The 24,491-nt window shown below is 40.8% G+C and overlaps 2 protein-coding genes across 3 annotated transcripts; one reads left to right on the forward strand and one right to left on the reverse strand.

Moving 5' to 3' along the window:
• The first annotated feature begins 6,678 nt into the window (after positions 1–6,678).
• Positions 6,679–10,291, forward strand: LOC105356684 (ubiquitin carboxyl-terminal hydrolase 50-like). Its single transcript, XM_020712611.2, has 6 exons — positions 6,679–6,965; positions 7,037–7,232; positions 7,300–7,515; positions 7,627–7,769; positions 9,169–9,298; positions 9,947–10,291. Exons 1-6 carry the CDS (start codon positions 6,727–6,729, stop codon positions 10,133–10,135), a joined length of 1,113 nt encoding a protein of 370 aa, XP_020568270.1. The 5' UTR covers positions 6,679–6,726; the 3' UTR covers positions 10,136–10,291.
• A 2-nt stretch (positions 10,292–10,293) lies between these two features.
• usp8 (ubiquitin specific peptidase 8) lies at positions 10,294–22,583 on the reverse strand. Of its 2 annotated transcripts, none has more exons than XM_011488556.4 (19): positions 22,465–22,583; positions 21,778–21,926; positions 21,214–21,358; positions 21,033–21,118; positions 20,781–20,919; positions 19,573–19,615; positions 19,298–19,469; positions 18,965–19,127; positions 18,735–18,876; positions 18,372–18,646; positions 17,786–18,274; positions 17,425–17,499; positions 17,013–17,311; positions 15,955–16,176; positions 15,649–15,859; positions 12,618–12,854; positions 12,395–12,537; positions 11,858–11,990; positions 10,294–11,741 (listed from the first exon to the last, which is right to left on the reverse strand). In XM_011488556.4, exons 2-19 carry the CDS (start codon positions 21,879–21,881, stop codon positions 11,583–11,585), a joined length of 3,237 nt encoding a protein of 1,078 aa, XP_011486858.1. In that variant the 5' UTR covers positions 21,882–21,926; positions 22,465–22,583; the 3' UTR covers positions 10,294–11,582. The 2 variants fall into 2 exon arrangements, with proteins under 2 accessions (XP_011486858.1, XP_020568266.1); XM_020712607.3 differs by lacking the exon at positions 22,465–22,583 and adding an exon at positions 22,111–22,380.
• Between the last annotated feature and the right edge of the window lie 1,908 nt (positions 22,584–24,491).

Raw genomic sequence — 24,491 nt, forward strand, 5'->3', positions numbered from 1 at the left:
AGAGTCAGAGTGGACAACCAGGGAGGGAAAACACAGCAGCCAAAAGGCAGATTGTGCAAACTTTCAGATCTTCTCTTAATGTGCTATCTTAGATGACCCCACCCTTACATTGACGTGTTCTCCCTACCATGACAAAGGTGGATAAAGGTGGAAAGATTTCATGTAATCCATGGACACCAGTGAAGATCACAAATCATTGAAGAAAAAAGGTTCAGAGCACTGTCTAGTGGGTCTAGATGACCCAACTCCAAATGTTAAAGTGCCTAGGATAGCACAAGGGTTAATCTCTTTAATTTAAGTTTTTTTTTTCATAAAAAGACACAATTTGTGTCCTTTGATCATAAGTAGACATCACAGACAAAAGCATTCTTTTGTCAGGTTACCACATACATCCCAACATTTAGATTTGGACCGATGAGTTTAAACAAAAAAAATGTCATATTCTTTGGTGCAGCTGAAATATGTTGTCAAGTATGGATACAGATCATAACAAATCCTGAAGTTGGAACACAAATTTTTTTTGCATTGCATTGACAAACATGATCACCAGGACACCACTGCCCTCTCTGCAGAGCATCTGCCACCGCAGAGTCCACAGAAAAGTTGCCTCCATTCTCAAAGACCCCGCCCACCAACAACACGGACTGTACTGCTTTCAGGCCGGGGGTAGAGAAGTATGAAATTCATAACAAGAAGACTCAAAAACCTTGTCATCCCAGCTGCTTTCAGACTCATATTCGTGCAATTCTTTCTTCACCCCACTCTACTTCTGTTTAACTGCATCTTGCACAATCATGTTTCTTGTTGCACACAACACACGTACAAACACCAGATTACTGTTTACTTATTGCATTTCTGCTTTTATTCTATTTTGCATTTCAACTAATTTCATTCTCATTTTTTGTACTCATTTTTTGTGTTTTCTTTAACCTATAACCACATGTATTACTTGTTTTTGGGGGGATTTGTTTGTGTCAGGAAAGGGTAGGCAATAAAGAAAGTTCATTGCACTGAGAATTTTGCTTCCCTGTTGCATAATAAACAGCACTTTGAATTTTGAAATGTTTTAATTTGGCATAGAAATACTACAATCATTTTTTTCCGATAAATACAAAAAAACACTCTCTTGTTGCTGAACATATGACAAAAATAAGTAGCTGTCATCCAAAAACAAATGTCTTTATCCTTTTTAGAAATGCCCCAGATACAAATAACTGACAAACAACTTCTACTGAGCTGTTTTGTTTGAAGAAAAACCACAGATGTGAAAAATTCTCACAGTGCTTCTGTTTATACAAGTGCTAATGTAATGTGTCAGATTCCTCCTAACAGCTGATGAACAGGCTGCTTTTCAGTCTGCTGGTAGACGTGCAGCAGTCAAGCCTAATAATTTCAGAAAAACACAACAAATTAGAAATTAATTTGTGGAAATCAGTTTATTGAATGCCAGATTTTTTTTTTATCTGGATGTCACTGGGGTAAGAAGGATAATAGTCCTTTGAGTAGGTAATGTTATTGATCCACCAGTCGTGGTAGCAAACATTTATTTAGGATGTATTTGTTTGAATTTCTGCCACACAGATTGATTGCAGCCGCTGTGATCATGATGGCACTCATTGTTATGGCATTCCTCACAGAGTAGTGACGCAGTCCCTTTAGTCAAACTGTGAGCTCTGGATCTGCAGAAGGTTTGATCCTTTAGCCTCACATCAAAGCATTTCTGTAAAGCCATTCTGGACCACTGCTCCCACTCCTTACCTCCTGGCAAGAGTACAGTGAATTAAAAAAGCATCAATGGCTGCACCACAAAAAAAACAGGTGGTGCAGAGGTCCATGCCACTGTGCACAGATCCACCTGTGCAGACCTACTGCTTTGTGATCACAACAATAAAAATAAGAGCCCAGCCATTTATGGGCTCAGATTTATGATCTTGTTCACTCATAGATATATTCTCAGTGCATCTGTTATTGTGTAACATTCAAAGTCAGATTTCCTGACACTGCTGTTAGAATATACTTTAAAAAAAGGTAATATCATACATTTACACAGCCATTTCACGCATAAATTAATTTTTTAATGTTTCAAATACTTGTATTGTGTTCATCTGCCAAAACATGCAGTGGTAAAGCACAGCACCTAGGAAACTGAAAGGCAAGAAGAGAGCAGCACTTTTCCCTCTGCAGATGCACTGTGAGTGTGCAAGTTTTGCAGGCCTGCAAATGCATAACTAGAACAAATAAAATGAGAAACGGGCAAAGGCAGATGATGCAAACTGTGATGTCCTGCGTGATTCTCAAGTGGACCCTGACTCCAAATTCACAGAGTACAACAGCTCAATGTCTTATCTGCTCCTTAATGATTTACTCACATGACGTATCTCACACAGAATGGCTTATCATTCACATTATTTGACTCTTCATCCATTAAACAGGAAATCCTTTTACAACTCACCATGAGTTGCAGCTCTGGTTTTGGCTGGTCATGTTTTATGCAGAAAACTCAAATGTGTTCGCTAGAGAACAAGCAGCATTATTTGTTAGTACATCTTGAAGTTGTAGAAGGCTTTATTTTCTTGACTTTGGGCAGCTCAAGGGCCCATTGATGCAGAAGCAAGCCTCAAGTGCTAACATCTTAAAACTTTGCAGTGGATTTCGAAACGTTCATTTTTAGTTACCAGCTGCATTCTGGAGGGGAAAATGGTATCTTTGAAAGACTGCTTTTTTAATTTCAGCATCTGTTTATCGGAATCTTTGTTTTTCAGACTCTTCAGAAGCTTTAGGTATGCAAACTACTGAGAAGTTCAATGAAATAAGCGAACGAGTTCACCTTTCAGGAAGGCAGACTCTGCAGTATTTTGCCTCGGTCCCCCCCCAGGGCGGGTAGTTAAGTAACTCACCTGTTCAGCGTCCAATTTAAGTCCAGGTGTGCAACCGTTCATTCTCTTCCTTACCGTAGCGCTGCATTCGTCGCCCCACCCTCCTCCCCGGCTTCCACCTGTAGGCTCCGATTGGGGTTATTACCCAAAGGTTTTATGGAAAAAATTATCTCATGGAATTGTATGGAGCCTTATGCCAAACAAAAAGATTGTGAATCCCAACTAAGAATGTGAAAATTAAGTATGTGAAAATAAATATTTTACTGCATGAGTTTGTCTGACTGAAATGGCTTCCAATTCAAACTACTGACTTACCTTTTGGTCAACCAATAAATTGAAACCCTTTTTGCTTTTCTCATAGAAGTGAAACATCTCTATGTATGCTAATGTTAGATCAGGTCTTGATAATTGATGAATAACTAGTAAATTCAGGGATGAAGAACTTCAGTATTAGTTTTGAAAAACACCATGAAACTGTAAAACAATTTGCACAAAAAGTGTGAGTCTCTAAAGAAAAAAGTTGGTTGTTCACACTGTATTTGAAGACATTGATGGAAAATTCAGTGGAAGAAAAATGTGTGGTTTAAAAGGCAAAACAAGCAATTAAATTATATGAAAACTATTCAGAAGATGGATTTGAACTGCTGTCCTTGCCATGTCACCGTGCCTAATCTGGGTTAGGAACAGAAACATGGATTGGTGCTCAGTGGTTCAAAGTTCTCTTCAGCTTAAAGGAAAATTTGCATTTCTTTTAGAAATGAAGATCCCACATTTTCAAGGGGAAGACAAACATCATTGTTTGAAATTTTATGTAACTTTTTTTACCATCATTAGTGGCTTTGTGGGGTAAACGGTGCAACAGTGGTTAACACCATCGACTGACAGCAAGAAAGGTTGAAATCCCCGCTGGGACTTTTTGTGTGGAGTTTGCATGTTGTCCTTGTGGATGCCTGGGTTTTCTTTGGGCACTTTGGCTTCCTCCCACAGTCCAAAAACATGCTTCATAGGTTATTGATTTCTCTAAAACTGTCCCTAGGTGGGAGTGTGTTGCTCTGCATCAGACTGGCAACCTGTTCAGGGTTTGTTCCACTTTCGGCCCCTTGACCCTGAAAGGAATACAGCAGGTTCTGATGATGGATGGTGGTTTTTAGAGCCATTGTGATCTGTTTGTGTCAGTCCACTCTGTTTGATCAGGTCATGGGTCAGCTCGGCTGCCTAAGAGGGACGATTGAAACCCTTTAACATTGTTCCACTCATTCTCTTTATTCAAATGCTGATTTTACTTTCTAGTAGGACTTTGCAAATTGTCAAAGGCAGAAAGTATTTCCTGTTTTAGGAACCAATTTTGAGGTTTTAATTGCCTGTGAGCAGCTGGACGGCTCAGTTGGCTGCGTGCAGGACTGGCGCAGGAGAAACCAGGGTTTGATTCCCAGGGGGCGCGATGAGCTTCATCCATTGTGGGTCCTTTGGCCAGACATCTTCGTGTTATACAACCTAACAATGTAGCCAAAAGTCTGGGTCTCCCTGTGACAGTCCTCAACCCAGATGAAGTACAGGGCCTGGTGTAAAGAAAATCTCTGCCAAACCACCTGTGCAAACACTAGCTGTGAGTTATCTGTGACAATCTTCTTAAAAACGTCTGACTTTTAGATTGGATTTGCTAAAATCCTCCTTCTAACAAAGATTCTGTTCATGGAGATGAGTTTGCAGAAATTGAAGGTTTTTCTGGTGCATTTCCATACAAAGTTTGGCTTTAAAACCCAGAAGGCTTTAGGCTTTGCTGTTCTTAAACCTGCAAGTTTGTTTGGGAAATGTTTGTTTTATTACAGTTTTTTTCTACTGCTGGTAAATGCTTGCATTGCAGATATTTTCATACATGTACATTAAGGCTAGAAAATATTTCATGCAAAGGTCCAAAACATGTTGGAAGACCACCTGAAGCGAGGCATGGACGTTCTTCAGGTTCCAGCTCATTTGCTCAACATCCAGCCGAAACATGACGTGACATGACTACAGTTTCAGGTGGCTGTTTGTTCGTCGTCAGGGCTGTGTTGTCTGGCTACTGCTGATCCCTGGTGATTGAAGTTAACAGTAGATTCTCATGAGTGTGTGTGTTTGCTTCATCATGCATCCACGTACGTACAGTACACTCCCAGGAAAGAGGATGCAACTTACCTGAGCTGCATTCAGTCTCTGCTCAGCTTTACCATCAAACTTAACGGGATGCTGGAGAGTTTCAGGTAACACGTGGATCCCACATTTTTCTTTTTCTAAGTTCTAATTGAGCTCAAATATTGTTGCATTTGAAGAAACCAAACTGTCATGGTTTCTTTGTAATGCAGGGACAGGGGCTGAAATGAAGGCCAGCTCCATAACTGTGAAGGAGTGCACCTGGACAACAGAGGAGTGCCATCTAGTGGAGGAGCTGGATGGAGCTGTGGAGACCGACAGACTTTGTTTGCCAAATATTTACAGGTCTAGAAAAGTGAAGCCACGTAGAAAGAAGACTCCAGTTACCCCAACATATCAGGTTTACCATACTGCCAGAGAGCTTTTTCTAGAGGTTCTGGACAGAGAAGCCATCTGGGAGTTGATGAGGAGAGCTCCTGGAGTGAAGGCTGGAGGTCAGCGGCTGTCACACAGCAGAGAGCAGAGCAGTGTCCTCTCTGAGGAGTACGCTGAGGCACTGATGTGGTTTTCTATAGTTCTACAGAGTGGTTTGTGTGTTGGAGAGAACTCCAGGTTCAGCCCTGAGCTAACCCAGAAGTTGGACAAATTACAGGGTCTTCTGAAGAGAAACAGCATCCAGAACAAAATTTTGTCTCTGACCGGATTGGAAGATGAAAACAAGTTGGAAGCCTTGTCTGCTTTCTGCAGCCACATATTCAGACGCTATCAGGTTCTGCACTGTCACGGCCCGAACCTGACTGTGACAAAATACAGACTATACCACCAGCAGGGTCAGTGCTCTCTCCAACTGGCTCTCCTCGCCGACACAAGCTCTGGATTCATCTGCAACATGTTCCTGTACAGTCAGCAGCAGCTCCAGAAACAGAGCAGGAAGCCTGTGGTTGAGCAGGTCATCAGGTACCTGCTGGCACCTTTCTGCAGCCAGAAACGGGTGGTGCAGATTGATTCCTCGGCCTGGATGGAGGGCAAACTCCAAAACATCCTCTCAGGAGTAAATATGAATGTTCACTTTGTCCCAACGTCTCAAAAGGAGGTGAGGAACCTGACATCATCTGCATCTCTGCCAATCTCACCTCAGCATCTATCATCTAAGGACCCAGAGTCCACATTTTCCTCCCACCTGCAGGGATGGACCGGCCCTTGTCTGGTTCCCCATTCAGACCCAACAGGATCTTCTATGGATGTATTTCTTCCAGGCCTCTGGGTCACATTGCACACAGTCTGCATCAATACGTATGTGCTCCACACACTACAACGCCTGCAGCTTTCAGGCAGGCACATCCAGCTGACGGAGTTCAGCCAAGCTCTGGCCTCACAGCTGACTGCCGACCACAACATCAGCGTTCCGGTTCTGCCGCGGCTGAATAGCTGCTCTTACCAGGAGACTGGCTCAACACACCTCTGCAAAGCAGGGTGAGTCTGTGTGACGTTGCTGCACCAATGAAAGCTTCAACAGTTAAAAGAAAAGCAAAAACAAGCCACTTTCCATTTTTGGATAATTTGATCTGTGGAGATAATGAAGCTGAGATTCAGCTGAATCCTGTTTAGCATCACTGCATCTTCCTCATCAGCAGGATCAAGCTTTTAAAATAGCTGATGATGCTTTAATCCAGCAGTAATGGTAAATCTGGGATCCTCCATGTAGAATTAGTTTCTGTGTATGCTGTATTTACTGTTTTATCTTTGCAGGACAAGTACAAAAAGTGTTGCCACAGCAATGGAGAATCCCAGCTCCAGCTTACTGCTGAGATTCCAGAAAAAGTGCAGGAGACCAGGAGTGTGTGGCCTAGAAAACTCTGGCAACTCTTGCTACCTGAATGCTGTGCTGCAGTGTCTGTGTGCCACTGTGCCCCTCGTGGAACAACTTCTTCACTGGGACACACGGAAAGGACTTGCAAGGTACCACCACTTTATCTTGAATAACTCAGATGTATACCATCGCAATTTCTCAGTGTTTTGTGTTTATGAAGGTCTAAGTGCAGGGTCTCTGAAGTGTTTGTGCACCTGCTGGAGAAAATGTGGATGGGAAGTGGCTCCAGCTGTAGCCCTTTGGAGGTCAGGTCAGCGCTGTGCTCCGTCCTCCCCCAGTTCAACAACGACTCCCAGCAAGACGCACAGGAGCTGCTGCTCCTTCTCCTCAACACGCTTCACGACGACTTCAACAAGGTGCTCTTAAACATGTTTGGGCGCTCTACTTTGTGTGCTCAGACTGACGGTGTTTCTGGTGTTAAAGGCAGCACAGCGGCAGGCGCTCTTCTCATCACAGCCGGCGAGAATGGAACAGATCAAGGGCTGCTCGCCCCATTCAAACCTTGTCACACGTTTGTTTGAGGGCCAGCTAAGCTACATGTGCATCTGCATGCACTGCCATCACCAAGCACATAACACCCAAGCCTTCACTGTACTCTCATTGCCAGTTCCAAAGGGTAACATCAAGTGCTCCATTCAGGTATTGCTTGAACAACAAAAGAAGCATTCAGTGCTTCCTGATAACCCCCCCCCCTCCCCCTCCAGCAAGAACACAGTGGTCTCAGTTGATCTTCTTTGTGTGTTTGTGCAGGACTGTTTGGCACTGTTCTTCAAGCAGACTGTCCTCACTGGGGGGGAGCAGGCCATGTGCTCAGTGTGCGGGCTGAAAAGGGAAACAGCCATCGTCACGTGTGTGGACAGAACTCCAGAGATCCTCGTGCTGCATTTGAAACGGTGTGTTTAACCCTTGTGCTATCTTAAATGACCCCACCCTGACATTGACGTGTTATTCCCACCATGACAAAGGTGGATAAAGGTGGAAAGATTTCATGTAATCCATGGACACCAGTGAAGATCACAAATCATTGAAGAAAAAAGGTTCAGAGCACTGTCTAGTGGGTCTAGATGACCCAACTCCCAATGTTAAAGTGCCTAGGATAGCACAAGGGTTAAACAGCATCATGTCTCTTTTACAACCACTGTCAATGTAAAAACGCAAACCTGTTTGGGTCAAGCACAAGGCGGCAAACTGAGACTCCAGAGCTAATTTGTTGTACCCCTTCATCATGGCTCACTAAAGAAATATTTAAGGGCTACTAGTAAGCATTGATTTGGTTGGGTTTTTTTAAGGTCAGGGCTAAGAACAGTAAGTTATTTTACACTCCTGCCTACGTCAGACTAAATCAATAGGCCTCATGTTCCCGGCATTTCTCCAGAATGCAGAGATTTCAAATTTTGTGCAAAAGATTGGTAAGAGTTTCCTTTTCTGTAAGCTTTGTCATTAGAATAGGTTTAAAGCACATATTATTGTATGTTGCACAAGTTTTAGTTGCGGTCCAGAAGAGAAGTGCTAAAGATATATTTGTAGATAACAGTACTTTATATGCTTTTCTAAATTGGACATCAGTTACAGTTACTGGTTGAGAAGTCATGTTTATATTACGTTTATCAGTGGTTGGTAGGGAAAAGGATGGTGGCCAACAAAATTGCCATGACAATTGAAAAAATGCGATTTTAAATTTGTATGTTTGAAATTTATTCATTTGAATAACTTTTGTTTTAAAAAAAAGTATAAATGTGACCTCTGTAATTTTTTTAAATGTTGAGAGTCACAGATTAGGTGTACTTCATGGATGCCATAGGTGAGAGTTCAAATCCATCAATTTTCATTACCCACTACCTCGTTTGGAGTCACGGGGCTGCATGGGTGAAAGGCGGGTTACATTCTGACAGGTCGCCATTACGTTGCAGGGCACACAACCACTCCAACACGCATACCTATGGACAACTTAGAGTAACCAATAAGCCTGTGAAGCATGTTTTTGGTCTGTGGGAAGAAGCTGGAGTGCTCGGAGAAAACTCACACATAATCGGGGTGAGCATGCCAACTCCACACAGAGAGGCTCCAGCCGGGATTCAAACCTGGGCCTTCTGGCTGTGAAGCAAGAACTGAACTACTGCGCCACCATGGAGCCCAAGAGTTTAAATAAGACTCAAATAAGTTACTCAGTTGAGTAACTAGAGTAACACATGTATTTGTTGTGAGGCACTTGTGTTGAGTTATTCATGAGACAGCAGGAGCTAAGCAGTTTTGGATGAACATCAGAAATCCCCTCTTCCATCTTGTCTGCAGGTTTGGATCCAAAGGGAAGAGTCAGGTGAAACTGAGAACAAACGTTCTTTTCTTCATGAAGCTCGACCTCTCCCAGTTTCTGTCAGGCCTGGTGCCGAATGAATCATCTTACCACCTGTATGCTGTTGTGGTGGGTAAAAACTCACACGCATTTGTCAGAATAAGAACGTCACGTCTTGACTTAAAAAAAAAAAAGACGACTAAATCATAAAAGGCAAAAATAGAGTTTACCCTGACATTATTTTTGAACATGACAATGAGGCAGAATCTGGTCTAAAATGAAAAAAATTAATAAAATCTGAAGGGGAACAAAAAAATAATGTAAAAATGATTCTGCTCTGGTGTTTTTTTCTGCTGTGGGTCTAATATCTTAAAACACTTCTGGATAATTTTTCCAAAATAACATTTTTGGAGATGGAAAACAATAACATAAACAGGGCATACACTGATGAAAAACCCACCTTATTTCAGAAAGATAATTATTTACTTTCTTTTATTTTGTGTACACACTAAACAAATAGAATTTTCATAGTATTAAAAAGAAAAATAATCGTGAATTAAAGAAAACAAAACGATTGGCTGAGAATACAGGGCTCTGGGATTTTCTGATCATGGCAAACTTAGTGTTTTGCATTGATTTAGTTTGAGTTTTTTTCTCTTGATGTCTCTCCTTTCATTTGTTGCTACAATATTGACCAAGAAAACAAAAAGGAACTAGTTTTTTTATTTCAGGGTGTTATCTTCATCCTCATAGAAACAAACTCCTTTTCTTCTACAGAACCATACAGGTCACCTGAACATGGGTCACTACACAGCTCTGTGCTACAACAGCCTGGCTCAGACGTGGCATTGTTTTGATGACGCTGCAGTCTGTGAGGTTCAAGAGGACCGTGTGCAATCTCCAAACGCCTACCTGCTGTTCTACAGCCACAAGCCTTTCCACAGGCCGCGAATCGCCGGCCTGTAAGTTCTGCCAGTTTCCTGTCAGAATCCTGCTCGTCGTGCAGAGTCCTTCTTACCTTCCAGGAAAGAAATAATCTAGAACCTGCTGGTCTTTTGGGTTGCAATACAACTGCTCACCTGCTGCATCAAAACCACAAAATTAAATAATATTCAGACACAATCTTCATTTGAAGCCGTTTTAATAAATTATCATGATTTGCTTGGGGTTAATATCATAGTTATATATGAAACTAATTATATATAGACCTTTAGAAAATTTGAATAAACACAAAAGTGAAAAGAAGTCCAGGTCATTCATATATCATGCAAAGCCTCAAAACTCTAGCATAGGGGGAAAAAAGAAAAAAAGAGAATTCTTGGTGTATTCAAAAACCATCGGCTCACTTTGTGCTCTCTCACTTCGCTTGCTTGGTCAGTCAAGAAGCAAAATGTCAAAAAAACAAAAAAAGGGGAAATATTTCACTTCTTCCTCATTAATGAACAGAAAGCAAAAATTAGCAGTACAACTTTTACAGAAGAAAATGTCCAGAAAAAAACAACTGTTTAACAACAGTAAACATTCATTTTCCAGGACATTTCTTTCTGTTGAATATTTTTATTTTATTTATTTATTTTTTAAATCAATGGTAGCGGAAAATAATGTGGAAAACAAAATTTATAGAAGCTGGTAGAGTTTATTTAGGCAAAAGCTGGGGGGAAAAAAAGAAACAATTGTAATCGTTTTGTGTTAAAATACGCCCTTAATCTGTTCTACACGAACAATTTATGATGATTGCATAATGTGTAAGAAGTGCATGAATGTGGTTATTATGAACAGTAATAATCAAAGCTGAAAAAGGAACTTTGAAGCCTTCGTCTATCTCACCCAAACACTAGAAGGCAAGTCAAGTCCTTCCGAGTGTTGACGTTAAGCCGCTACCTCCCATGAGAACATCATTTGGTCACTCAACAGATGAAGACCTGGCCCTCAAATATTTACACGAAAATATGTGAAAGTGCAACATCAGCATTGGTATGAATGTACATGCCGTCTAACTATTAATCCTGTGTACACAGTACAACAAAGCTAAAAAAAAGAAGAAAAAAAAAAAGAAAAAGGGCAGTTCTATAACACTGCCACCCACACGAGTACAACAGAAATGAGAGCAAAGCCGCCATCCCTAAAACACAATTATGTTGAAGAACTTTGATTAATCCATTTAGTCTCTGGATGATCAGTACTGTGATCTGACGGCACGTTTTACAGCTACAGGGTCGTTTAGTGGCTGAAGCAATGCACTGTGTGCACACGCCACCCTCTGCTGAGGGACTCTTGAGCCACTGGCTTGAGTGCTTCCTCTCTCCTGTCCAGCTGAACTGCAACTATGAGCGCCAGTTCCTCAGAACCGGGATTTTCACATGGAGCCGCTGCTGCCCTGGTTAACCTTTATTACCTCACTCCCTACAGCACATCACAAGGTGGAGTAAAAGAGGATGTAAGCCGCAGAGGACTTGACGGAGGAGGTGGAGATCTCAGACACCTCATGGTCATCGAATTTGTACCAGCGCTGCTTCGTGGCGTTCTTACAGTAGGCAGTGTAATGTCCACCATCCAAGCCACCGTAGTGATTCTGTCAACCAGAGAAAAACGTATTAAGCAAACGGTAACATTAGGCGAGACGTTTTCTTAAACATGCCTTCACTTCTAAAACCAGAAAACAATCATAATGCAGTCATTCTTACTTACAGAAACTCCATAAAGATAGTATCTTTTGAGGGTTTGTTTGGGTCCAATAACATACTGGGTCAGGTCCAGATTATCTAGAGGGAAGTCCACTGTAGTCTGCAGTTTCTGCTTCCATCTTCCTTCATAGGAAAACCTGCAGAAACGGCAGGCAGTTCAAGATAGAAATACATCGTATACATTTAAAGCCTTGCTTACAAATATCTTGGAAAAATGGTGACTGAATTGACTTCTTTTAGTTGGAACCGGAGGAAATACACTTTCTATGGGTGACATCACACGCGATTCATCCAATTATATATTATACAGTCAAAGGATGAACTCCTGTCGCTCTGCAGAAACCATGTCCTGGAAAACGCCAAAAGGATTTTGATTTGGGCTAAAAATGCCATAGTCATAATTAAAAGACCACTGGGAACACTTTTTCAATAGATCAGAAGATGATTGGAGTGAAACTTTAAGATCCATGTTATTTTCCAAAGCAAACAGTGATGACAAACATTTTGATCACCTTGCTGCACATGGTGGATGTCCACATACCGTTTTAAGTGCACCAGGAGGATGGGTGGAACCTTCCAAATCTCCAGTTTCTTGGTTGAATCTCTGTGGGCTTTGCAGTGTCTGCAGAACACTTTGTTGTTGTCGGTCAGTTTTTCCTCTTTGGAGAATAACCTCAGACAGTCCTGCAGAGTAACAGCACACAAACTCAGGTTTGTACCTAAAAAAAAAACTGCCAGCCTGGCTGGGAGCGCTTCAGACTGACCTGCAGGGAGCACTTGCTGGTGGAAGCCAGGGGCAGCGACAGGTACATGAAAGTCTCAAACGTCCGTGACTTGCGATGGCAGGTGGAACACTGCACTGTAGACTTGAACTGGCCCTGGAACAGGGCTACAATGATGGACTCGTTGAGGAGTTTGTGTTTGCTCCAGGCCAGGTCAGCTGCGGTCTGGTCATCCAGATGGTCGTTTTCCTCCTCTTTGTATCGTTTCTTATTGTCCGCCTGACGATAAACGACATGTTGGCTCACATTAGACATCTGCTAATCTCACTGTATCGATGGAAAACACATCAGCCGCAGTAACTGAACTTACTGTTACTATATAGAAAACTATGAGTATTTCAGAAATTAATGAATGCCTCATTGAGCATGCAGATCAGCCACTTCACCCTGATTACAATAAGCAGGAGGATATGAACAGCAGCTTAGTTCTTCCTAATCAATAGGCCTGCACAATAAATTGCAGAATTATCGTTATCGGGATGTCAAACTGTGCAATGCACATATTGCACAAGTCGCTGAAAATTGCAAAACTGGTTACCTTAAATGTGTAAAACAATCTTATGGCAGCTTGAAGTTTTTTTAACGAATCAAATAAATCCATTTATGCATTTGACCAATCGGATGGAGCCATTTTATGTTAGATGCTCGCATTTTATGTGCCGTAGATGAGGGTCATTTGGATTCTGATTTTAGTTATGTTGTTGACTGTCATTTAAATTAAACTGTTGCAGTGAAATGCAAATGATGTATTTAGTTGTTTTGCTATTTGTTCATGTATCGCAAGTTATATCATTATCGCAATATTGATCACTAATAACGCCAATCGCGAGTTTTCCTCACACCGTGCAGACCTACTCATCGACATCGACAAAGTGGATTCAGACTGGACCTGCCATGGCTGACAGACCGGAACATCACACACAGACATGATGGATGGAGTGTGTCAGGAAAAATGTTTAACACAACAGGGGTTGACATAGCCCAGAAATTTGCACTGGCCCACAGGGCCAGTAGTTTTTGAAACTTACTGGCCCTGCCTGAAAGTTACTGGCCCGACACCGCGCATAGCGGGACCCGCCGCTCCGCAGGTGCTTGCAACTTTAGGGGGGTCCGGGGGCATGCCCCCCCGGAAACTTTTAATATGGTGCAATTTGGTGCATTCTGGTGACATCACTTATTTCTACACTTTTCAATGACTGAAAATAGACCATATCAAACTTAAATCTGCTCTAGTCTGTTTCAGATGTTTTGAAGAGAGCACTGCAGTGTAGTAGGTAACACTAGTTCAGAAGTTTTCATGGTGCTTCTAACGGCAAATATCGCAATAAATCATAAACCTTAAATCTGTTAAAACAATCTAATGGCAGCTTGAACCATTTAACGAATCAAATAAATCCCTTAATGCATTTGACCAATCGGATGGACGCCTTCACATTGTTGACCAATCAGATGGAGCCCTGTTATGTTAGATGTTTGTAACCTATGTCAACGTGGGTCATTTGGAGTATAATTTTTAAACTGGGAATGGTTATTTGGTTATTTTGCTGTTTGTTTATATACCGCAAATTATATCGTTATCGCAATTTTAATCTCTGATATCGCATATCGCGAGTTTTCCTCATATTGTGCAGGTCTAACTGAGATCATTCAGCTAACTAGAAATACTTACTGCTTACAGTGTTGTAAAGAAAAACAAAATTAAGTAGTTTAACATTCTACTGCATTTGAGTCTGAGATTCAGGTATTTGGAGTTGCCTTTGATTCTTTGACATTCAGCTTAAAGCTTAGTGCATACAGTTTCATCTTCAATGCATTCATTAAATATCTTGCTGTCCATACTACTAATTATACCCACTACTCCATCCAACATATTCCTATCTATTCCTGCCATGTCTTCCACATCTCTGACATGCTTCAGTCTCTCTTCAGTGACGGTGTCGGATTTATAATCAAATGTAATAATAACCCACTGGCTTGTGCCTTCGTTGTTGCTGTTTAACATTGTTTGGTATTGAATTGTTACATTCAATAAAGTTTGAAAAAAAAAAGTAGTGAGCGCGTGCCGCGTGGTGCTCGGCAGTGAAAGCCGCGCGCGCGCAGGCGGGAGAGAAGGAGAAGTGATCAAAGGTTTCCCATAGAAACCCTTGAAGTCTGAACACAGGACTAGCAGAAAAACTAAATTATGAAGACGAGGTAAATCTACACGTTTTCGCAAAATTTACTTTATTGAAAAAGGTGAAGAATATATAAACCGTTCGATATTTTAGTGGCCCGAGCGGACAAGTGAAAAGTAAAGTCTTGTGGTCCGCACTGCTCGAAAAACAGGACCGGGCCAGCGGACAAATGGCTATGTCGAGCCCTGCACAAGCTGCCACCCAGCACCCATTTTTTTCTATCGTAAAAGAAGTGATGGGAAGAGTGTCAACACAAGATCCTTTTCTCCTCAATAACTCCTCACTGAATGTCAGGAACTATCCCATTTTAAAACACAAAGGAGAAATTGACAGACATTCATGAAGTAACCAAGAGTTTTAAACTACAAACTTAAAAAACATTTTAACCAGTTAATCCATTAGTTTAAATTGTTAAATGGATATAAAGCCAGTCAATACGCATGTTTTGGGTCCACATGCACAAAGAATTGCACAAAGCATCGGAGCAGACAGATACAGACACGGCACATGAACACTTCTGCAGAGGGACCAACAACACACAGCCAGTTACTTACTCTCTAAATTTGCCATCAAAATGAAACCCAGTGTAAACAAATAAAAGACAGAAAGAAGGAAAAAAAAAAAATTCATAAAAAAAATGTTTTAATTGTCAACAGGAAAATGTGCAACAACAAACAGGTGTTGTGGAAGGAAGTCCTCAGAAGGGCCATTTTATTAAGTGAAAAAACATGTTGACTTTGTGAACGTCTAACGTCTTCTGTATTAATGATAAGTAACCGACTTTAAGTTTTGTGCAAATTCATTTGGGCCAAGTCATTTAAAAAGGCCTGATGCACTACCTTGTTTAGGTCTTCATGAAGGCCATCCATGAGGAACAGCAGCAACTCTTGGGAGTCTTGTTGGTCATAGCCAGCAAACTGGTCATTGATCTTGCCAATGGTGATCTTGAAGTCACGTGGACTGATGCACTTGTACAAACCAGCCCACAGGGCTTTCATAATCACACCAAACTCCTCTGCAAACTCCCCTTTGTGCCCAAGAATGTTGGATCTGCCAAAAGATGAAACATAAAGCTTTAACTGGCTCCCTGATTTTTATAAACAGTTTTTGATATGAAGAAACATTTGCTGTTTCTAAAGTCTTACCTGTTAATATCCTCCAGATAGTAATTGCTATTGAAGTACTCAGCCATGGCAGGAGTGTTGCAAAGACACTGCAAGATGGAGTTCATGTAGCAGGTGTTGCCAAGGTTACGGAGGCCAGTAAGTGACGCACCCATCCCTCCGAAAGTAGGATTCAAGCTGCGAATTTTGGCTGCTGATGGCCGTGCGATCTCTACTTTAGAGTACACTTTTGCAGTGACCGGCCTGAGAAAAAAAAAAAAAACAAGATCAACACAGCAGACAAAAGTTATTTCTACGAAGAAAGAAAAGAACCCAGGATATATTACAATGATGTACCTTTCAAAAAACCTAAGGACATCATATAGAATTAAAATTAAAAATTGAATAAAAAGAAAGTACAATAAAACAGCAAGAAAGAAACAATTGGAATAGTGAAAGTTGGGTAGAATAATTCCACGCTGTATGTTGCTAATTTACCATTTAATCCAGGAATCTACCTAATTTAGCATCACCTTGAAAGAAGAATATAATATATATTTTTTAAACAGGAAATAAAGTCAGGCATGAAGGGCTGATTTTGAAAGTGAGCCAAGTAATGAAGAGTAAAGGCCCCAGGACAGAGCCCTGAGGTACACCAGATATAACGGAGAGGGCTGGGATCTGAGCGAGTGCAACTAAATGAACTGATACTAAAGACACATCTGAGTGATGTAAAGTTGATAAAAGGACTTTTATCACAGCCTCTCCAAGATGCTAGTTCCTGAACACATCAAGCAGTAAATCCAACAGCAAAAACGATATTTATTTATATTTATCCTCGACGAGATTGAAAAATTCTAAAGTGGAGAATTTGCAGTTTTCCCGGAAAAAAAAATTTTCAAGTAAAAAATTAATTGACAAAACATGATGCAAGTTAATTCACTGGGTCAGTAGTAAAACAATAACATGGCAATACAAGCAATTATCTTTTACTTTAAAAGCACCTACAGACTTCTTGCAACAAAATATTTATCCGGGTTTGCTCAGAAGAGAAGAAAAACGAGCATATTTGATTCAAGGGAAATCTTTGGCAGCCTTACTTGGTGTCTCTGTTGATAGTGGGTATGACAGCAGGAGTGGGTGGGGCGGTGGCCTTTTTCTGGGCCTCCTCCCTCAGATCCTGGCTGATGTCTGGGGAGGAATAGGAGCGCTTCAGTTTGGACTGCTCCTGTTCCCTCTCGTGGCTGGTGTCCGGCTCAGCTGGTTGTGGCGGCTTCTGTTTGACTGTGGGTGGAGTGGAAGGTGGCGTTTGAGGCACCGTGACCTCAGGGGGGTACAGGTGGACCCGATTAGTTGGGGAATGGTAGTATCTGTATGTCCCGGTCACTGTGTCAAGGAACTAACCAAAAAAGAAAAACAGAGAAAGGTTTGAGATTCAGGTAGACCACACTTCACTTCACCAGACTTCATTGTGGACATTTCCAGTGTAGCTTTGATTTAAATTTCATGTACCTTCATCCAGCCGTCAGGTAGGCCTGGAACTGTCCTGCCCATCTCCTCACTTCTAGCTCTGGTTAAAGGTTCCCTCTGGAAAAAACAGATACAGAAAATGAAGATTTATTGTAAGTTCTACCAATACTATGCCTTTTTTTTTTAAAGAAATTACTAAATTCATCGGAAGGCTAATTAAAGTTTAAAGACTATGTGGGTGTGGAAAACAGACCCTAAATTACAAGTTTCTTTATCCCTCACATCCAGGCCGCAAAGCTTTTGGGGGATTGCCCTTTCACTGCGTTAAAGCGGCTTCCCACCAACTCCAGTTTGAAGATAGAAGATGCAGTTACGTCAAGAACTGACAACAAAAAGGACTCACCTTTATCTCACTAACAAGATGGTTAGGAACAGGTGAATCCAGAGACATGCTTTTTGAGGGAGTGTCAGCATTGGGCTCCTTCCCCCTCCTCTCCCTCTCATCCCATGTCTTGTTCTCTTTGTCTTCCTCTTCCTCTGCCTTTTGTCTTTCAAGTCTCTTCCTCTCCAGATGCCTCTTCTCCTCTTCTTGTTTGCTCCTCCTCTCACTTTCCTCTCTTTCCAGCCTGTCCTTTAGTTCTTTCTCTCGCTTCTCCTCTTCTAGGCGGCGCTCCTGCATGCGTTTCTCCTGCTCTTGCTTGGCCTTCTCCATCACCGCCACAGCTTCTAGGTGTATCTGGTTTTGTTCCTCTTTGGACAGAGATGTGCTGGGAATGAGCGGCGGCTTCACTGAACGGTCAGGGACAACAGGTCCATTCTGCGTCGAGTCTTTCGTGGACCCATCCTCCTTGGGCTTAGGTTCATCTCGCACGGGTTTTTTGGTTCGGTCAAACTGGTGCGAGAGAAAACAAATCGAGAGTCACTCTTCAACAAAGCTGCAGCTGCTCCTGTTTGATAAAATGATGACGTTATGACCACAGGAACAATACCTGAGGGAATGCTTTGGCTGTCGCAGGGGATTGGTTGGGTGCAGGGCTCTTCTTATTTAGATCCAACCCAGTACTTGCGGGGCTTCTTACTGGGGAGTCGTGTGTGTCTGGCAATTTGTCAGCAATAACGGAGGTTTTGGATGTGGGAGGCTCTGCAGGTGCAACCCCATTGGCCACTGCTGGAGCTGGCGGCTTCTGGGTGTCGGGTTGGACCACAGGCTCAGGATGAACCACGGGAGGCTTTGGCTCCTCTAAGGATGGGTAGCTAAAGTTCACTATGCAAAACATCACACAATGAATACGTGTTACAAAAACGGAATTATTCAAGTGCTCCATTTCCCACAATGCAGTGGCTAAACTTACACTGAGGGAGAGTATTGACCATGGTCTCTCTGGGGGGTTGAACTTTGGCATTGGTCGTGTACATGGGATAAAACAACAGCCAGTTCTCATAGCCCCCTTCTAGAACAAGTGGCTCACTTCGCAGAATGGTCATGCTGTCCCACTGTGGAGCACGTAAACACATCAGTACTCACTCCAAAGGGCTGCTCTTCATGCCAAATCTAACGCACCTACGCCACACAAGCCAGTACCTTAAAGAGAGCATCCTTGAGGCTCTGCAAAGTGGTGCCCAGTTTGAGGTCAGAGACGGAACTGAACCAGTCCAGCAAGATGATGTAGTCCACAAACCCACGTTTCATCCAGTGATCCTTGGACATGCTTGGCAGCTTTGCCTCAATCTGATTCACAGTGATTCTTAAAAAAACACCATCAGGTTAGAGTGACTGGGATGTTTTTGCCACATTTAATACCACAAAAAGAACAAAAACATTCAATTTAAGTCAATGACGCAGTAGATCTCTTCATGCAGTCATTTTCCTTAGAATCATCAGATTAAACAGTCATAAATAAAGCATGCTTCTCACCCTGGACTAATGGCCTCCTCAGGCACACTGATGCAGGTCTGGGCTGGGACTTGAATGTGGGACTCTTCGTAGTCCTTGAGGCTTCGGGCGTCCATGACGACCATGGAGATCGTTTGGTCTTTCATCATTTGAAAAAGCTTCTCGGCTGTAATACCACCAGCTGGTTGTACAACTAAACAAAAAAGACAAATTAGTCAATGTAAAAATTAACTTTCTAGAAAAAAATTAACCAATAGAGCAAAGTGTGATTTTAGCAGAAGAAGGTTCACATTTACCTTTTGTGATCACACTCTTCAGCTCATTCTGCTCACCTCTCACCTTACACACACAAAAACATTTTGTTGTTAGTGCATTTCTCATAAAATTGGTATTATTTCATTAAAAAAAAGATCTCAACACGAAACTCTTTCCCTAAATTTTGACAAGAATGGTTTTGTTTCTCCATTAGGAACACGATTAAATCAAACTACAAAGAATGACGACATGAAGAGAAATTCCCCACCTTTTTCTAAGATATTTGGAGCGGTATGCTTTCTAGTTAAGCAAGTTTTTCAATGCAGTATCAGGACGTCAAAGCACTTTGAAAATCCTGTGGTTGGAATGTAGCTTTGGAAGCTGCATTTTACATTTGTGGCAGCTCCATCAACACTAAAGGGTAAATGTGCCTGTGCTTAAGGCAATGCCTTCTTTCACACTCCAATTCTGACCTGAATCAGACTAAAAAAGTGCTTCCCGCCATTTTTGTAAAACTTACCACTTTATTTGAAATCTTACTTCTCAAACCTTTAACTAAGGATCAGGGACCATTCGTGCTTCTCTAATCCGCCAGTGATAGCACAATGATGCTATTGAGATGTTTGTAAAAAAATCTTAAATTATATATATTTCTTTATTTGATTTTACATTTAAAAAAAACATGTAAAGTGGAAACCAGTGAGTTGTCCTACTACTTTAATCATATATTAATTATGTGACTTTCTGATTCCACAACAATAAAGGCATTTGAATCATTTCAACTTTATCAAATGACATTCTTCCCAGGCAGCTCCATCCTACAGCACTTCGTTATTGTTTTTGTTTTTTACTAGTCCACCTGCTGCTCTCTCTGGCTTTTGGCTAGACTAACTATTACAGAAATAGGTAAGCAGTTCTTCAATGATTGTTTCTAAGAAGCTTAAAGAATTTTCATTTTTCATTACTTACATTAGGGGAATTAAAAAGTGGCCAAGAAATGTGCTACTCTAATAGATTAATGTTAGTGTATCTGAAAATCTGGCAGAACTTTGAATAGAAAAAAAAAAAGTTTTTTCTTTCCAAAAACTTTTTTATTTCCCTATAAACTAAGCCCCTTACTTTTAGTTGGACAGACAAGAACAAAAAAATTATGATTCCAACAATTACCCTAAACTGAAGAGACACCAAAAAAGTTTTATTATGGAAGCTGCTATGTTTGGATGACATCTAAAACTGTTTTTAGCTGCACCTTTTTACTGTCCTTCTTGTTTGCAGCTGATGCTTTTGGAGAGCCCACATCTTTTTTCTTCTCAATGTCCTCTCTTTTCTTCTTTTCTTCTAATCGCTCCTTCTCCTCAAGCTTTTTTCGAACCTCAGCTTCTTCATACCTGAAAAAAAACAAAAAAACATCGACATTAAAAAGAGAATTGGAAAAAAAAAATCCTTGTTTACAGCTCATTTATTATCAAAAGATGCATCATCTCTGGAAAATTGTTCTCACCTAAGTTTAAGGCTTTCAGAGAGCTTTTCTGCTTCTTCTATGGCTTTCTTGAAGCTGTTTTGACCGAGCAGAGTAATATAATACTCCTGAACAAATGAAAAGAAAGACATTAAAAAAATAAAATAAAAATAAAAAGCCCTTACTTTTAAATAATATCACCGAACAGGACCATAAAACCTACCGGTTGCTGCTTGAAGTCTGGCCTTTTCTTAATGATGTCATATACCGTAAGATATTTCATGTAAAGGACATACGCTTTCTCCTCATCTCTGTCCAAACGGCATTCCTCTGCTGCCTTGAAGAGCTTGCAGGCACTCTGAACATAACTGAAACAAAGTAAAAAAATTAAAAGTTATTTGTGTTTTTCCTGAATTGAAGTCTCAGTCGGGACTTTGGTTCCAAAACATTTTATTATGCCCCAATTTCCGCCATTCTCTGAGCACAACCACTACAGTTTTTAAACAAATTTAAGCAAATGCCCTGCCTCTCTACAAAGTAGACCCCTGCTATTGTAGTCGCAAACACATCAACAGAGCAGATCAAGAAAAATGATTACCAAGCTATAAAATATATAAAATATCCCTTTTTATAGCCTTAACATTTGGTAATACTGCAGATGAAGTTGAAAATCATTACGTGACAAAGAGTTGGTTTACACCTGCATCAGCAGGCAGTGTGGAGAGTTATGCAAATAAACATGGTCAAGATCAGTATCTCTATTAGTAACCGTGACATGGCGCTTTACCTCCTGGTGCTGGTCTTGTCGGGCTTGATTTCCGCTTTTTTGTTGAGTTCGCCCAGAGATGTGGATAAATACAGCTCCTTCACCTCTGTGGACACTGCGGGCATCTTGACGGGGGTTTAAACCTCAGAGTGAGGCGAAACCGAACATCTCTAAAAAATGAGGGGAGCATGCGCAGTTTGCACATTATCATGAACGTAAACATTCTTAAAGCCATCAATACTAGCTCGAAATGTTTATCGAAACAACAAGACAAAGTTCACAGGCAGTGTTTACTGGTTGCCTAAACGAAAATTAGACAGTTTCAAAAAGTCAGTGTTATGCTAAGTTGCTCACCCTGTTAGCACTTGTTTCGCCCACCGCAGTTAACCTGCAACTGTTCTTAGCGGACAACAGTCCAAACTGGCGTTTCAAATCGACAATTCCTAACACGAATGTATATAAACGTACGACACAAACAAGTCTTCGACGTAGACAATCATCAGGAAACTAGATATCAGCTTTGTCTTTGTTGTCTGCCAACTTAGCTCAGCAGCTTTGGCTAGCATGGTGCGTTTACAGATATCTTAAGTGTTTTTATCTACGACCAAGGTACAAGGTACATCTAACAGGCCACACACGTATCTTCCAGAAATATAATTTAAAAAAAAACATAGTGTATTATAAACGTGAATTGACTAAACAATTTACCTTTCTTCAGTTCTTTGCTGACATCTAAGTCACTTAGTTTTTAACAGCTGATTTGTGATTTCTTCTTCCGCCTGCTTCCTCTTCTTCGTGTCTTTCCCATCTGAGTTCAACAAACAATTGAAAAAAGCCATTAGTGACATCTACTGGCCTGGAATGTAGAAAGACCAATTCAACACTTTCTGCTGTACGTGTACATGAAAATCGTGTTCTGGGTGTTTTTAACAAATTCTTGTGGCCTTTTTCTCACTATTGAGGACATATATAAATAAAATGATACTGAAAATGACAGTTGTCAGTATTTCTTTAATCGTTGTGAATCAAGACCAGACAAAAAAAGGAAGATTATTGTATTTGTGACAGTTTCACATTTCATGATATGTGTTAGGTAAAAGAAAAAAAAGAAACCAAAGATAGACAGAAAAGAAAAGAAACAAAACATGTTTTTTAACTTTTTTGACATTTCTTCTAAGTGTAAATGTCTTTTTGGTCTGATACAATCTACAATTTCGTAAACAAGATAGTAAAAATTAAATCAAAAAAGTTTGAGGAAAATAATTTTTATGCATTTTGAATGTAATTTTTTTTTCTCGTTTTTATTTTATTATGTGAGGGACCTGTGAAGTGCCATCAAACAGTACTTGTTAGAGAACCACTGGTAACCCATTTGACCACATATAAAGGTCCTGTGACCCTACTCGTTTTGTTTTTGTGACAGCAACTTTGGTAATATGTAGCCAATCTTCCCAACAACGCTTACTTGCTTGATGGATTTCCTTTGATTTTTCCGTGTGATTTCAAATACATGTTCTTGTTGTCCAGTTTGCTATGTTGTGAAAATAGAGCAAATAAGAGGTGTATTTCACAGAGAAGGAAACTACAGCGTCCTCCTTTGTTGCGACACAATGTGGCCTTGTTAGATGCTGTGATTTAAAGAAAAACTGCCACTGAATCATGGATTTCACTGGATTTCATTAATTAAAACAAAACTATATTTCTATATCTGTTTCAATCCCCACCAGCTCTGATCCAATGACATTTCAGTTAGATTGTTTTTTCTATTTTTGTTTTCTTCTCACACTTTTACTCATATTTTTTGAGTCATTTATCCATTTCCACTTCTGCTTTTTATTACTTTGCTTGATGGTTATGTTGAAATAGTTAGGATTGTGATGTACTGTGTAAACAGATGGGGATTTGTAGATAAAGAAGGGGCATGGTTCTGAGAGCACACTGTTGACCCTTCTCAGGCTCACAGTCCCAACTCAACAAAACACCTGTTGTAATGCCGACCTTCCTACACACTTACAACCACATTGGTTGTGAGTTCATTCATTCATTCATTTTCTATACCGCTTTTCCCTTTCGGGGTCACGGGGCTGCCGGAGCCTATCTCGGCCACTTTTGGGCGAAGGCTGGGGATGCCGTGGACAGGTCGCTAGTCTGTCGCAGGGTAGAATATCCACAATCACACGTCCATTCACTCTCACAGTCATATCTATGGTCAATTTAGAGTTGCCAATCAAACTATGAAGCATTTTTTTGGTTGTGAGTTGTCTATCAAAATCCTACAGGGAAATAGTATTTGAATCACATACCTAATGTGTTTGAGATCTACCAGTGCTTCAGAATGTCATTTCAAATTGCTGCTTTTAGCTTCTATTAAAATATTTGTCCTTTACGTTATTTACAGTATGTTTATTTGTGCACTTACAATGCAAAGAACATTTTAAATGTAAATATAAAGCATAAACGTTCTGAATCAGCTGTGGCTCAGATGTTTTCCTGTGTCATGAGAGCACACAAAGCAATGCTTTAGACTTTCCTTTTTGAGAACAATAATACTTTTTGTTAACATTCTGGAAACATTTAGATCAATTGATGAATTCACATTTTTAATAGAAAGATGTTTTGCCAAATCATTGCCAGTGTCTGTATGAAACTTAGTAGCTGAATCCTGTCTTTTTAAGTTGCTCATGACTTTTAGATTGATCTTTTCAGCCTATATGGAGCTTTTCCAAAGGACAGCA

This window comes from Oryzias latipes, chromosome 3 (genome assembly GCF_053564925.1).
Source record: "Oryzias latipes strain Hd-rR chromosome 3, Olatipes_Hd-rR_3.1".
NCBI classification, from domain to species: Eukaryota; Metazoa; Chordata; class Actinopteri; order Beloniformes; family Adrianichthyidae; genus Oryzias; species Oryzias latipes.